The sequence below is a fragment of the Salvelinus sp. IW2-2015 genome, linkage group LG7, assembly GCF_002910315.2.
Source record: "Salvelinus sp. IW2-2015 linkage group LG7, ASM291031v2, whole genome shotgun sequence".
Taxonomy (NCBI): domain Eukaryota; kingdom Metazoa; phylum Chordata; class Actinopteri; order Salmoniformes; family Salmonidae; genus Salvelinus; species Salvelinus sp. IW2-2015.
In genome coordinates this window covers 18109584-18125509 of record NC_036847.1, presented here as the reverse complement: position 1 = coordinate 18125509, position 15926 = coordinate 18109584, and the positions used below count along the sequence as shown (strand labels likewise).

The following is a 15926-nucleotide window of genomic DNA, read 5'->3' as shown; positions in this document are numbered from 1 at the left end:
TTGATGATGTTTTTATGACACATTGTTTTTGCTTTTCTTTCATTAACAAGGACATTTCTAAGTGAGCCCAAACTTTTGAATGGTGGTGTAATTACATACATGCATACAGCTTTTCAAACACCCAAAGACACCTCTTAGATTAATTTTAAAGAAACAAACAAAACAGAAGCAAAACAGGAAATAAAATAAAAGGCTGTTGAGGGAATAGCCTAGTCCTTACTCTCCATAGTCTGTTGCAATAAGCCATCCATCAACGTTGTTCAATAACTTTGCTTAGAACACCTGTAATCAGGTCATTAAAACAAAGTAACTAAGACCTGCTGTTGTAAGGTTATGGTTTGAATTATTTTATTAATGTAGTCTTATTCACARGCCTTTTTCGTACATTCATTATCATATGTACAATATAAAAACATTCAATACATGCAGGATTTAGTGTGATCACGGGTTAGCATACAATAGATTCATCCCATTATCGTTTATATAAATCAAATAAATAAAAACTGCTAAAACAATATACATACAGTACCAGTCAAAAGTTGACACACCTACTCATTCCAGGGTTTTTCTTTATTTTGTTACTATTTTCTACATTGTAGAATAATAGTGAAGACATCAAAACTATGAAACATTCAGAATCATGTAGTAACCAAAAAAAGTGGTAAATCAAAATATATTTTATATTCTAGATTATTCAAAGTAGCCACCCTTTGCCTTGACAGCTTTGCACACTTCTTGGCATTCTCTCAACCAGCTTCATGAGGCAGTCACCTGGAATGCATTTCAATTAACAKGTGGGCCTTGTTAAAAAGTTAATTTGTGGAAGTCTTTCCTTCTTAATGCATTTGAGCCAATCAGTTGTGTTGTGACAGGGTATGGTGGTATACAGAAGACAGCCCTATTTGGTAAAAGACGAAGTCCATATTATGTCAAGAACAGCTCAAATAAGCAAAGAGAAACGACAGTCCATCATTACTTTAAGACATGAARGTCAGTCAATGCAGAATATTTCAATAACTTTGAAAGTTTCTTCAAGTGCAGTCGCAAAAACCCTTAAGCGCCATGATGAAACTGGCTCTGATGAGGACAGCCACAGCAAAGGAAGACCCAGAGTTACCTCTGCTGCTGAGGATAAGTTCATTGGGGTTAACTGCACCTCAGATTGCAGCCCAAATAAATGTTTCAGAGTTCAAGTAACAGACACATCAACTGTTCAGAGGAGACTGGGTGAATCAGACCTTCATGGTCAAATTGCTGAAAAGAAACCACTACCAAAGGACACCAATAAGAAGAACAGACTTGCTTGGGCCAAAAAACACGAGCAATGTACTTTAGACCGGTGGAAATCTGTCCTTTGATCTGATGAGTCCAAATTTGAGATTTTTGGTTCTAACCGCAGTGTTTGTGAGACGCAGAGTAGGTGAACGGATTATCTCCGCATGTGTGGTTCTCATCGTGAAGCATGGAGGTGGTGGTGTGATGTTGTGGGGGTGCTTTGCTAGGGACACTGTGATATATTTAGAATTCAAGGCACACCCAGAATGGCTACGACAGCATTCTGTAGCGATACGCCATCCCATCTGGTTTGGTGCTTAATGGGATTATCATTGGTTTTCAACAGGCCAATGACCCAAAACACACCTCCAGGCTGTGTAAGGGATATTTAACCAAAGCGAGTGATGAGTGCTGCATCAGATGACCTGGCCTCCACAATCACCTGACCTCAACCCAATTGAGATGGTTTGGGATGAGTTGGACCACAGAGTGAAGAAAAAAAAGCTTACAAGTGCTCAGGGTGTGGGAACTCCTTCAAGACTGTTGGAAAAGCATTCCTCATGAAGCTGGTTGAGAGCATGCCAAGAGCGTGCAAAGCTGTTATCAAGGCAAAGGGTGGCTACTTTGAAGACTCTCAAATATATTTTGAAGACTTTTTTGGTTACTACATGATTCCCTATGTGTCATGTCATAGTTTTGATGTCTTCACTATTATTCTACAATGTAGAAAACAGTCAAAATAAAGAAAAACCCTGGAATGAGTAGGTGTGTCTGAACTTTTGACTGGTACTGTAGATATAAAAACTAAATGTAAGAACTAGTCAATAAAAATATGTAATCCACCATTGACCAGCAATGTACAACATTCAAATTACTGTTCATAACAACAAACTTCACTTAACTCTGCATACGATTTCAAGATGCTTYATATTTCCTTTCTTCAATCAAATATTGACAAACTTTTCAAATACGTACACTACCGTTCAAAAGTTTGGGGTCACTTAGAAATGTCCTGTTTTTGAAAGAAAAGCACATTTTTTGTCCATTAAAATAACATAAAATTGATTAGAAGTACAGTGTAGACATTGTTAATGTTGTAAATGACTATTGGAGCTGGAAACGGCAGATATTTTTATGGAATATCTACATAGGCGCAGGGAGGCCTGTTATCAGCAACCATCACTCCTGTGTTCCAATGGCAAGCTGTGTTAGCTAATCCAAGTATATTATTTACAAGGTTAATTGATCATTAGAAAACCCTTTTGCAATTATGTTAGCACAGTTGAAAACTGTTGTTCTGATTAAAGAAGCAATAAAACTGGCCTTCTTTAGACTATTTGAGTATCTGGAGCATCAGCATTTGTGGGTTCAATTACAGGCTCAAAATGGCCAGATACAAAGATATTTCTTCTGAAACTCATCAGTCTATTCTTGTTCTGAGAAATGAAGGCTATTCCATGCGAGAAATTGCCAAGAAACTGAACCTCTCGTACAACGCTGTGTACTACTCTCTTCACAGAACAGCGCAAACTGGCTCTAACCAAAATAGAAAAAGTGGGAGGCCCCAGTGCACAACTGAGCAGGAGGACAAGTACATTATAGTGTCTAGTTTGAGAAACAGACACCTCACAAGTCCTTAACTGGAAGCTTCATTAAATAGTACCCGCAAAAACACCAGTCTCAACGTCAACAGTGAAGAGGTGACTCCGGGATGCTGGCCTTTAGGCAGAGTTCCTCTGTCCAGTGTCTGTGCTCTTTTGCCCATCTTAATCTTTTCTTTTTATTGGCCAGTCTGAGATATGGCTTTTTCTTTGCAACTCTGCCTAGAAGGCCAGCATCCCCGAGTCGCCTCTACACTATTGACGATGACGTAGCCTTYTAAAATGATAAACTTGGATTCGCTAACACAACGTGCCATTGGAACACAGGAGTGATGGTTGCTGATAATGGGCCTMCGTACACCCATGTAGATATTCCATACAAAATCAGTCGTTTACAGTTACAATAGTAATTTACAACATTAACAATGTCTACACTGTATTTCTGATCAATTGAATGTTATTTTAAAAATGGACAAACAAATATTGCTTTTCTTTCATAAACAATGAATTTTCTAAGTGACCCCAAACTTTTGAACGGTAGTGTATATGTACCGTAATTGTAAATTTCTCTAAAATAGACTTAGGTATAGGATAGGTACCAACAAAAGACGAAAAGGGATATAAAATGACAAGTCAGTTGAAACTAAAATGTAGGACACGGTTACCCTGGCTTGAGGTGTTGGGTCTTTTCTGCATGGGATCTAGGCTACTACATCTAAATTATTTGTACCATTTCTAACCTGAGATTMAAAATGCTAGGATGTTGGCTTCCCACGCCTACAGAAAAAGCAGAATAGAGGCAAGACCACAATGCTCAAAGCAGAGAATATGTTTACTACTATTACTATAATGCAAACGGTTAGACAAGGAGGTCTTAAACTGACACTTAAACAGTGTGTGTATTATGACTTGTCAGAAGCCCAATTCTCAACAGCAGTATAAGGCCACATTCAAGAGTAATGCTTTATTTGGTAAAAATTGGGCCGGAGGCCATTATCTCCAATCAAATTAAGGTAATGAAAAAGGCCACATGATTATCAGGAGCAACTGGCAATGAAACTGAAAGCCTCCAGAAACCTTCTCCTGATGATAGAGCAATTCCAGGATAGCAATTCCCAGGATAGCAATTCCCAGGATAGCAATTCCAGGATAGCAATTCCAGGATAGCAATGGCATTGGATAAATTCCCCTCTCGCCAATAGCAACACAAAAATCGAATTTTGACATGTCTACATCAGTAATTAGCTACATTGTCAAAATAATATTTGTGAGGATGATTTGCTTTTACTTATGTATGAATAGAATATGAGGTGGGGGATAGATTTCTTTTAGGGGTAAATTGGATTAATGCAATGACAAACCATATGAATGAAGTAGTATAATCACTAGTCAACTAGATTTTTTCCCTAATGCATATGGATTGATTGTAGTATAACTACAAGCAATGGTCTGTTCTGGCTCAACAGTGATATTACCACTTCATAGTTATTTTGTCCCATTGGGAGAACACACAAACGACTACCTTCTCTTCTGAGCAATATTAAAACTACAGGGAGTATAATAAAGTAGGKATGCACTGATACCTCCACAAGTCGTAGAACATAACGACATTGACATTTCCCACATCTTGACCAGGCCACTCTCAACATCTAAAATGCAATGACAGACACTCACCTGATAAAGGAGTACTCACTCAAAATAACAAAGACTAGAACAAAAACAAAAAAATGTAAGTAAACATATCCCCTTTATAAATTGCACACAATTACACTACCATAACAAGTCGTGTTAATAATAAACAACTATTTGCTTCAAATTAAAAAGCAACACTGAACATGAACTTTGCACACAACCCCAATGAACTTATCAGTCCCCTCAAAATCAACATGGACTAAACCCATGTGCAATGTGCAATCTCGCATTTGATGGCAAGTTAGTCTCTCCTCTCATCCTTCTTGTTAAAAGTGTATCCATGCTAGGTTAGACAATTCCCCGCTATGATACTCCAATACTGACTTTGACCTGCCAAACCATCATAACTAAAAGTGGAAAACCCAATGGTAAACCAACATGGCTGACAAAGGCAATAGATGAGTGCTGTTAACGTCACAGTCCAAGTGGGAAACTCTCCATAGACATCCTTCATAGTTTAGGCCACTTCAAGTGACCGTCGATCCTTGAGCAAAATATCCATCACAACCTGTGCATTGGAGAGAAGGGTTGAGTTTTGTGAGGTATTTTTCAATAGACAAACCTATATAAGTGGAAACCAATGTATGTCTGGATCCATGGAGAGATGGGCAATGTACATTTGAGAACGGATTGATTATAATATAAGTCAATACTATACTGCGCCGTACACCACACTATAAACGTGGTGCAGTCGTTAAGGTTCAAAATAACACCTTAAAGCTGTTAGCGAACAACGTCTTATTTTATAGGGTAAGGGGTGCACTTCCTACCCTAACATCCGTCTCAATGACAAGAGGAAAGTCATGCAGAACATACATATTTGTGAAGGCCAGGAGTGTGAACTGAGATTCAAACTGACGTACGTCTCGCTACATCTAGTGATGATGCGACCCCTCGTATACCTAACTTATAATCTTCATAATGTACACCAAACGGAGTGTGTGTTTCCCTCTATTTGGCTATTGTCATAATTAACAGGTTTGGTACCATCTCCCAATCAAATTCAATTAAATGATCGGGGAAAAAAACCTAATAGAAAATAATGGTCCATTTTCTATCCTCTTCCAGAATTGACAAATTTTGAATGCGATTGACCCGAATCCTGGTGTTTAGAGTAGGAGTGCTAGTGAAAGCCCTTTGTCCTATATGTCCGTCCATCTATCTGTCGCTTTGCTGTCTGTTTGTCCGTCAGCACCAGGGCTCTCTCTGGGCGCGTCCCCGGGCAAGGCTGTCACTCCTCTGCCAGGCGCTCCTCATCAGAGCCAGGGCATCGCCACAACGCTTCTGCACCAACGGCTCTGACACCCTCCTACGAGGCAGACACACCTTGATCATCATAAGAAAATGAAAGAGGGGTGGGGGAAAAAAGTGTGAGAAAGAGATTGAGAATGAGACAGAGACACAGGAAATCATGTTATTGATATAATGCTTTTACTGTCACAGCAAATCCTTTCTTCTTCCATTCTTCTCTACCTTACCTGGAAAATGTCTCTCCAGGCACTCTCTAGCGCCTCCAGCAGGCGGTCTCTCTCTTCACAGCCACTGAAGTACAGCACCCAGGGAGGCAGGAACTGAGCTCGGTCCAATGCAAACTCCTACACACAGAGAGTAGGGAGAGAGTAGAGAGTGGAGAAAGGGAGAATGAAATAATGTTAGAGAAAAAGAGTATGGGGCAAGATAAACAGTCAACTCCAATACCTGTCAATGCCTTTCTAATTTCCCCTCAGGGATTAATAGGAATATTTAATTTAGAAGAAAAATGGATGGGAAGCGCATCTTTCCAGTTTGAAGGTGCTCTTTGGTTAAGGGGTTAGTTGATAATCAAAACACGAGGACCCAAGGCATTCTTCATATAATTCRAGAAACAGGAAAAAGTGTCTGCACATTTCCAGTCAGATGCAAATGTATTTTAATAGTAGCTGAGCTTTCAGTCAGTCGATAGCTCATGATAGCTCATGTACTTTTAAAATACATTTCCATCGGACTGGAAGTATGCAGAGACTTTGTCCTGTTTCTCCAGTTTAGCATTTTGCCTCCAGCACCTTTACTAATCATTTTTGGGTGTGCGGTAGATTCAGCCTATTATCTACAATATTCTTCATGTAAATAAAATGCCTTTATAGTGGCGGCATGTTCAATAGAACAAATTCAATTTGTTCTGAGAATTTAATTGAGACACAGAAAGAAAAGACCAGAGAGCACAGGAAAGTGAGGACAACTGCCATTTGGTCAGAGGTTAGGCAGGCGTGAGGTCACTCACAACAACACAGTACTCCTTGTCGTCCTCCAGGCTAACAGAACTAATGTCAGAGAGCTCAGCTCCGCCCAGCGAACGGAAGAAGCTGGTCTGGCAGTCCTGGTGGCATGTCAGCAGCTCCCTGTCCGTCACCACCAGGCAACAGGGGATACATGGCGTGGGCGCCACTCCCTGGGGGATCACCTGCAGTCACAGAGAGAGAGGGCTAAGTAATGAAACAGTTTATATGGGGGGGGGGTGGGGGTCTAGGAAACCAGTCTATTGAATTATAAAATACGGACATACAGTTGAAGTCGGAAGTTCACATACCCCAACCTAAGTGTAATTAAAACTCGTTAAACTCCGAAATTTTGTTAACCTCTCGTGGGTAGGGGGCAGTATTTTCACGTCCGATGAAAAGCGTGCCCAGAGTAAACTGGCTGCTACTCAGGCCCAGATCCTAGGATATGCATATTATTAGTAGATTTGGATAGAAAACACTCAGAAGTTTCTAAAACTGTTCGAATGATGTCTGAGTATAACAGAACTCATATGGCAGGCAAAACCTGGAGAAAAAATCCAACAGAGGAAGTGGGAATCTGAGGTTTATAGGTTTAACTCTTTGCTTATCCAAGATAGTGGAAATTGGGTCATGTTTCACTTCCTAAGGCTTTCACTAGATGTCAACAGTCTTTAGAACCTTGTTTGAAGCTTCTACTGTGATGTGGGCAATGAGGGGATTGAGCAAGGTCTCTCCCAGAGTGCCACGATCTGACCATGCGCGTTCATGTGGAGTTAGCTTGAGTTCCATTGCATTTCTGAAGACCAAAGGAATTCTCCAGTTGGAACATTATTGAAGATTTATGTTAAAAACATCCTAAAGATTGATTCTATACTCGTCTGACATGTTTCTACGGACTGTAATATAACTTTTGGGTTTTTCGTCCATACTTTCCGCTGGCTTGCACGCGCGTTTAGATTGTGTACTGAACGCGCGAACAACAAGGAGGAATTTGGACATAAATGGACATTATTGAACAAAACAAACATTATTGTGTAACTGAGATTCCTGGGAGTGCATTCTGAGTGAAGATCATCAAAGGTAAGTCCCGTGTGGCTCAGTTGGTAGCATGGCGCTTGCAACGCCAGGGTTGTGGGTTCATTCCCACGGGGGGACCAGGATGAATATGTATGAACTTTCCAATTTGTAAGTCGCTCTGGATAAGAGCGTCTGCTAAATGACTTAAATGTAATGTAAATGTATGTAATGTAAGTGAATATTTATAATGGTATTTCTGACTTCTGTGATCTCACATCACGGATATCTCTTTGGGTTGATTTGTCGTCTGAGCAACGTACTCAGATTATTGCCTGGTTTGCTTTTTCCGTAAAATTTTTTTTTTTTTTATTATTTTTTTAAATCTGACACAGCGGTTGCATTAGGAGAAAGTGGATCTAAAATTCCATGTATAACACTTATATTTCATCAACATTTATCATCATTTATGATGACTATTTCTGTAATTGATGTGGCTCTCTGCAAAATCCGCGATGTTTTGGAACTACTGACATAACGCGCCAATGTATAACTCAGATTTTTGGATATAAAATGAACTTCACCGAACAAAACATAATGTATTGTGTAACATGAAGTCCTATGAGTGTCATCTGATGAAGATCAAAGGTTAGTGATTCTTTTATCTACATTTCTGCTTTTTGTGACTCCTCTCTTTGCTGGAAAAATAGCTGATGTTTTTCTGTGACTTGGCTCTGACCTAACATAATCGTTTGGTTTGCTTTCGTTGTAAAGCCTTTTTCAATCGGACACGTGGGCATGTTTACAACAGTGTATCTTTAAAATGGTTAAATACATGTATGTTTGAGGAATTTTAATTATGGGATTTCTGTTGTTTTGAATTTGGCGCCCTGCAGTTTCACTGGCTGTTGACGAAGGGAGACGCTACCATCCCACATACCCTAGAGAGGTTAACAAACTATAGTTTTGGCAAGTCGGTTAAGACATCTACTTTGTGCATGACAAGTAATTTTTACAACAATTGCTTACAGACAAKATTATTTCACTGTATCACAATTCCAGTGGGTCAGAAGTTTACATACACTAAGTTGACTGTGGCTTTAAACAGCTTGGAAAATTCAAAAAATCTATGTCATGGCTTTAGAAGCTTCTGATAGGCTAATTGACATAATTTTAGTCAATTGGAGGTGGTGTACCTGAGGATGTATTTCAAGGCCTACTTTCAAACTCAGTGCCTCTTTGCTCGACATCATGGGAAAATCAAAAGAAAATGAGCCAAGACCCCAGAAAAAAAATTGTAGACCTCCACAAGTCTGGTTCATCCTTGGGAGCAATTACCAAACACCTGAACGTACCATGTTCATCTGTACAAACAATAGTACACAAGTATAAACACCATGGGACCACGCAGCCGTCATACCTCTCAAGAAGGAGACGTGTTCTGTCTCCTAGAGATTAACTTCTTGCCGCACGGATCCCTTTTAYGGGATCATTTTTGTAAACAACCGCTGAATTGGCAGCGCGCCAAACTCAAAAATAATACTAAAAATATTTATAATCATGGAATCACAAGTGAAATATACCAAAACACAGCTTAGCTTGTTGTTAATCCACCTATCGTGTCAGATTTTGAAAATATGCTTTACAGCGAAAGCAATCCAAGCGTTTGTGAGTGTATCAATCACTGCTAGAAATGCTAGCCTTAAATTAGCTTGGTCACGAAAGTCAGAAAAGCAATCAAATTAATCGCTTACCTTTGATAATCTYCAGATGTTTGTACTCACGAGACTCCCAGTTACACAATAAATGTTATTTTTGTTCGATAAAGATTAGTTTTATAACCAAAAATTGCCATTTGGTTTGCGCGTTATGTTCAGAAAACCACAAGCTCGTTCTGGTACTGAAGGGCMGACGTAAATTCCAAAAAGTATCCGTAATGTTCGTAGAAACATGTCAAAGGTTTTTTATAATCAATCCTCAGGTTGTTTTTAACATACATAATCGATCATATTTCAACCAGACGGTAAACTGGTAAATTCTACAGAGATAGAAAATGTCGAGCAAAAATCTCTCCTGCGCAGGAACCAATCAAAGGACACCTGGTCATCCACTGACGCGTTTTGATAAATCTCGCTCATTTTTCAAAATAAAAGCCTGAAACTATGTCTAAAGCCTGGTCACAGCCTGAGGAAGCCATTGGAAAAGAAATCTGGTTGATACGCCTTTAAATAGATGGGCAAGCAATGGAACAAGGATTATTATTTTTTTTAAAGCACTTCCGGGTTGGAGTTCCTCAGGTTATCGCCTGCGAAATCAGTTCTGTTATACTCACAGACAATATTTTGACATATTCTAATATCTGAGCCTGAGAAAGTCCGTTTACCTTGGGAACGTTTTTTCTCTCCAAATTCTGCCCCCTAGCTTCAAGAGGTTTTAAGTACATAGGCTAAATACAGTTGAAGTCAGAAGTTTACATAMACACATWTAWATGTGTGTATTTCAAGGCCTACCTTCAAACTCAGTGCCTCTTTGCTTAGCCAAATACATTTAAACTCAGTTTTTCACAATTCCTGAACTTTTAATCCTAGTAAAAATTCCCTGTCCTAGGTCAGTTAGGATCACCACTTCATTTTAACAATGTGAAATGTCAGAATAATTGTAGAGAGAATGATTTATTTAAACTTTTATTTCTTTCATCACATTCCCAGTGAGTCAGAAGTTTACAGACACTCAATTAGTAGTTGGTAGCATTGCCTTTAAATTGTTGAACTTGGGTCAAACGTTTCGGGTAGCCTTCCACAAGCTTCCCACAATAAGTTGGGTGAATTTTGGCCCATTCCTCCTGACATAGCTGGTGTATCTGAGTCAGGTTTATAAGGCCTTTTTGCTCGCACGCTTTTTCAGTTTTGCCCACAAATGTTCTATGGGATTGAGGTTAGGGCTTTGTGATGGCCACGCCAATACCTTGACGTCGTTGTCCTTAAGCCATTTTGCCACAACTTTGGAACTATGCTTGGGGTCATTGTCCATTTGGAAGACCCATTCGCGACCAAGCTTTAACTTCCTGACTGATGTCTTGAGATGTTGCTTCAATATATCCACATAATGTTCCTTCCTCATGATTTCATCTATTTTGTGAAGTGCACCAGTCCCTCCTGCAGCAAAGCACCCCCACTACATGATGCTGCCACCCCCGTGCTTCACGGTTGGGATGGTGTTCTTCGGCTTGCAAGTCTCCCCCTTTTTCCTCCAAACATAACGATGGTCATTATGGCCAAACAGTTCTATTTTTGTTTCATCAGACCAGAGGACATTTCTTCAAAAAGTACGATCTTTGTCCCCATGTGCAGTTGCAAACCGTAGTCTGGCTTTTTTATGGCGGTTTTGGAGCAGTGGCTTCTTCCTTGCTGAGCGGTCTTTCAGGTTATGTCGATATAGTACTGGTTATAGATACTTTTGTACCTGTTTCCTCCAGCATCTTCACAAGGTCCTTTGCTGTTGTTCTGGGATTGACTTGCACTTTTCGCACCAAAGTACGTTAAGAGCTATAGATAAACAAAATAAAAATAATCTGGAATTCAAGATTTAAAATCATGGAAAGATCACTTTTCTGCAGTGAATCTTCGATTTAATCTGGAGGAACTGTACTCAAAAGGTGGGAGAGAAGGAACGACATGGTGTGGGACAGTTCATACATACAAAGGTTTTGAATACTACTAGGGTATTCTGCTCCTCATGCCAATAACATGGCAAAATCTGCATGTACAGCCATGCATGGTCACTAATTTTCCCACAGGGCTGTGAGCAAAGCCAAGCAGCCATGAGGTGAGTTTTAAACATGTGCTGGGAAGTATGTAGGTGATATGTGAGTGTGTGTACAAGGTGTGTGTGAGTCAAAGTGCATCTGTGTCAGAGTGCAGCGTGTGTGTGTCCTCACCCCTTTGGAGACTGACTGGCAGAGCACCAGCATCCAGTCGGACATGTCTCCCTCATTGTCAGCGCTCAGCACCAGAGGAGGCCGCTCTGTGAGGATCACCTGGAAGGCATGAGGCAGCTCTGTGCTGTTGGAGCGCCGGCAACCTCCGCAGTGCTCACCCCTGGATTAAGAAAAAGAGAGTACACATAGATGGTCAAACAACAATTAAAAGATGAAGTCAACCATAGCCTACTATTTCCAATTAAATAAGAGAGGGTAAAACATTTTATTTTCATAGCAATAGATATAGTATCTATGGGTATTTCTCAAATAATGACTTCGGATGATTCAGCAAAATAAGTGTGATCAACTATGTTTGAACCCAGTCCACTTGTTCTAACCACTTGATCCATAAAAGCTCTAGCCACAAATCCATTCTCTTGTGAAAATTACCCCACCATAAACATACACAGCACACACGAGTATGAGCAGTAACACAGTATGACTTACCCCATAGTGATGGACATCAGTGGTGTCGCATCACTCTTTTCTGTATACTGGTACAGATTCCCATTGCTGAACAAGAGGATCACATTATTGAAATATATTATTGTATGTAATGTATGAAAGAGCTATTCATATGAAATGTATGATTGGCATTATATTATTACATTTAATATTGCAGTTTCATTAAAATAAGAACAGCATGTTAAATGGTTATTGTAGCCATTCTTCAACCTGTTAAAGTAAAGTTACACAACATTCTATTACAAATGTAAGAGGCAGATATGTAAAATCGGTAACACTTAAAGCATTCAGGTATAATGCTTTATTACTTGTTTAAGCATGTATGAGCCTTCATAATGTCTAATAAGGTGTTGTCTCCATACTGCTTGTTGATATTTTGCTTTTTACTCTTAATAACTATTTAATCAAACTGTATTAAACAAATTTATCAACGCCTTAGCTTTGTCCTCACACAACTTTTTCACCCTGGACACTTTATCTGGACATAGACCTGCAGGACCTCCTCCAGTCGAAAAATAGCTAAGTAACATTATGCCTTCTCATTGCATTCGCTGTACTCATAATATACAGGAGAACTATCATGTTATGGTGAGGATAGCAGAGTTGTAAGCTCTGCATCAGACGCAAATCGTTAGGCAAGAGGAATTTAAGTGTAGGAAAGAATGATACAGCGTCTGTGCTACCAATAAATACAGGTAGTTGTGTTAATCCCCCTGCACAGTCCCAGCAGCCAGATCATTTTCTCATGGCTTCTGGAAAGCAATGCTGTCGAGCATGTCGAGCCACACCGGTGCCGCTCACTCAGGCGATATTAACTTTCACCCGGTTTTCCCCACTGTGTCAGAGCCCGAGCCTTCTCATGTCTCTCCTCTACCCAAGTCTGAGCTGCCGAAGCCTCCCTCCCACAAATTGAAAACCCTAGTCATTTGAGACTCCATTACCCGCAATATTAGACTTAAAAATAATCAACCAGCGATCATTCATTGTTTACCAGGGGGCAGGGCTACCGACGTAAAGGCTAATCTGAAGATGGTGCTGGCTAAGGCTGAAACTGGCGCGTGTAGATGGCATAGGGGTATGTTGTCCACGTCGGCACTAACAACGTTAGGATGAAACAGTCAGGTCACCAAGCGCAACATAACTTCAGCTTGTAACTTAGCTAGAAAGATGTGTTGGAATCAAGTAATTGTCTCTGGCCCCCTCCCAGTTAAGGGGAATGATGAGCTCTACAGCAGACTTGCACAACAAACGCTGGTTGAAAACGGTTTTCTGCCCCTCCTAAAAGATAGAATTTGTAGATAACTGGCCCTCTTTCTAGGACTCCCCCACAAACAGGACCAAGCCTGGCCTGCTGGGGGTGCTGACTCCATTCAAGTTGGAGGGGTGCTCTCGTCTTCTCTATCAACATAGACAGGGCACTAACGCCACAATGTTAGCCAGCCTGACAGCTTTACCCATTGAGACCCCCGTTTCTGTGCCTCGATCTAGAAAAAAAKAATGCATTTGTCTTCTGAGCTTCAATTCATGAAATCTATGGAGCCTCATCAATCACTTTATATAGCTATTGTCAATCACTTTATACAGTGTTCCCTGAAATTCTAAAATCGGACTTCGTAGTCATGGCAGATAAWYWTTTTTGGTGACTTCAATATTCACATGGAAAAGTCCACAGACCCACTAAAAGACTTTCAGAGCCATCATTGATCCAGTGGGTTTTGTCCAACATGCGTTAAGTTTACATTGGAACGGAAATGTCGCTCCACCAAACTGGAAGACTTCCGACAAGCTTGGAAAGACAATACCGTGCAATATCGAAGAGCCCTCACTGCTGCTCGATCTGCCTACTTTTCCAAACGGATTGAAGAGAATAAAAACAAAAAAATCCCCCCCAAAAATGGTATACTGTCGCAAAGCCCAAGTTATGGCCTTCACTTCAGCAGTAATGAATTCATTAATGAATTCATTAACCTATTTCCCCTCAGGAGACTGAAAAGATTTGGCATGGGTCCGCAAATCCTCAAAAGGTTTTACAGCTGCACCATYGAGAGCATCCTGACAGGTTGCATCACTGCCTGGTAGGGCAACTGCTCGGCCTCCGACCGCAAGGCACTACAGAGGGTTGTGCGAATGGCCCAGTACATCACCGGGGACAAGCTTCCGCCATCCAGGACCTTTATACCAGGCAGTGTCAGAGGAAGGCCCTAAAAATTGTCAGACTCCAGCCACCCGAGTCAGACTGTTCTCTCTGCTACCGCACAGAAAGCAGTACCTGAGCGCCAAGTCTAGGTCCAAGAGGCTAAACAGCTTCTACMCCCAAGCCATAAGACTCCTGAACAGCTAATCAAATTGCAACCCGGACTACTTGCATTGCCCCCGCCACCTTCTACACTGCTGCTACTCTCTGTTATTATCTATGCATAGTCACTTTAATAACTCTACCTACACATACATATTACCTCAATTACCTCAACACCGGTGCCCCCACACACTGACTCTGTACTGGTACCCCCTGTATATAGCCCCGCTATTGTTATTTCCTGCTGCTCTTTAATTATTTGTTATTCTTATCTCTTACTTATTTTTTTAGGTATTTTCCTCAATCTGCATTGTTGGTTAAGGGCTTGTAAGTAAGCATTTCACTGTAAGGTCTACCTACACCTGTTGTATTCGGCGCATGTGACAAATAACATTTGATTTGATCATTAGAAAGCAAATTAAGGACTCCTCTTTGAACATGCATATTTCTCTAAAACGCATTTGTCCTGAGTCTGCACAGAACTGCCAAGATCTAGGATCAATGGAGATGGAGTTAAAAAAGAAATCCTGTATCTCTCGACGCATTTATGAAAATAGTCATGGCCTATAAACCTTCCAGCTCCCTACTGGACCCTATTCCAACTAAACTACTGAAATAACTAATTCCTGTGTTAACCATAATAAACGTCTTCCTATCCTCCGGATGTATACCAAACTCACTAAAGGTGGTAGTAATAAAGCCTCTCCTGAAAAAGCCAAACCTTAACCCGGAAAATGTTAAAACCGGCCTATATCGAATCTACTTCCTGCCATCCTGAAGAAAAATAAATACAAAAGGATCCAGTCTCTTTTAGACCCCATCATAGTACTGAGACCACGCTCGTGAAGGCGGTAAATTACCTTACAATGGCGTCAGACCAAGGTTTTGCATCCATCCTTGTGCTCCTAGACCTTAATGCCGCTTGACACCATCGATCCCAACATTCTTTAGGCGAGATTGGATACTCTAAATCAACACGGACAAGTTCTTGCCTGGTTTAGATCTTATCAGTCGGAAATATATGGGTTCGTCTCGGTGGATGGTKTGTCCTCTGACAAATCAATCGCAAGTTTCAGTGTTCCTCAAGGTTCTGTTTTAGAACCACTACTGTTTTCACTATATTCTACCTCTTGGTGATGTCATTCGTAAACACAATGTCAATTTTCACTAATATGCGGATGATACACAGAGCCTGTGCTTCAGACATAAGGAACCGAGATGCTAGTTCTAGGTCCAAGAAACAAAGAGAGCTGCAGTTTGATCTGACAATTAATCTTGATGGTTGTACAGCAGTCTCAACAACAAAAAAACTGAAGAACCTTGGTGTTACTCTGGACCTTGATCTC

At 40.5% G+C, this 15926-nt stretch overlaps 2 protein-coding genes across 6 annotated transcripts in view; both read right to left on the bottom strand.

The window, feature by feature from the left end:
• The window catches only part of LOC111966539 (anoctamin-7-like), a 67357-nt gene extending 61625 nt beyond the window's left edge, over nt 1-5732 (bottom strand). For all 3 annotated transcript variants that reach the window (XM_023991265.2, XM_023991268.2, XM_070444505.1), the window contains exon 1: nt 4551-5732. The gene's annotated coding sequence lies outside the window, so the exon portion shown is untranslated. The remainder of the gene's footprint in view (nt 1-4550) is intronic.
• Nucleotides 324-15926, bottom strand: part of LOC111966537 (pleckstrin homology domain-containing family M member 2-like) — a 52627-nt gene continuing 37024 nt past the window's right edge. For 2 of the 3 annotated variants that reach the window (XM_023991262.2, XM_023991263.2), the window contains 5 exons: nt 12267-12334; nt 11778-11937; nt 6829-7008; nt 6047-6163; nt 324-5894 (listed from right to left, as the gene is read on the bottom strand). In XM_023991262.2, the coding sequence (XP_023847030.1) occupies nt 5757-5894; nt 6047-6163; nt 6829-7008; nt 11778-11937; nt 12267-12334 (663 nt within the window). In that variant the 3' untranslated portion in view covers nt 324-5756. Of the gene's footprint in view, nt 5895-6046; nt 6164-6828; nt 7009-11777; nt 11938-12266; nt 12335-15926 lie in introns of those variants that run through there. The other variant, XM_023991264.2, reaches the window with a different exon arrangement.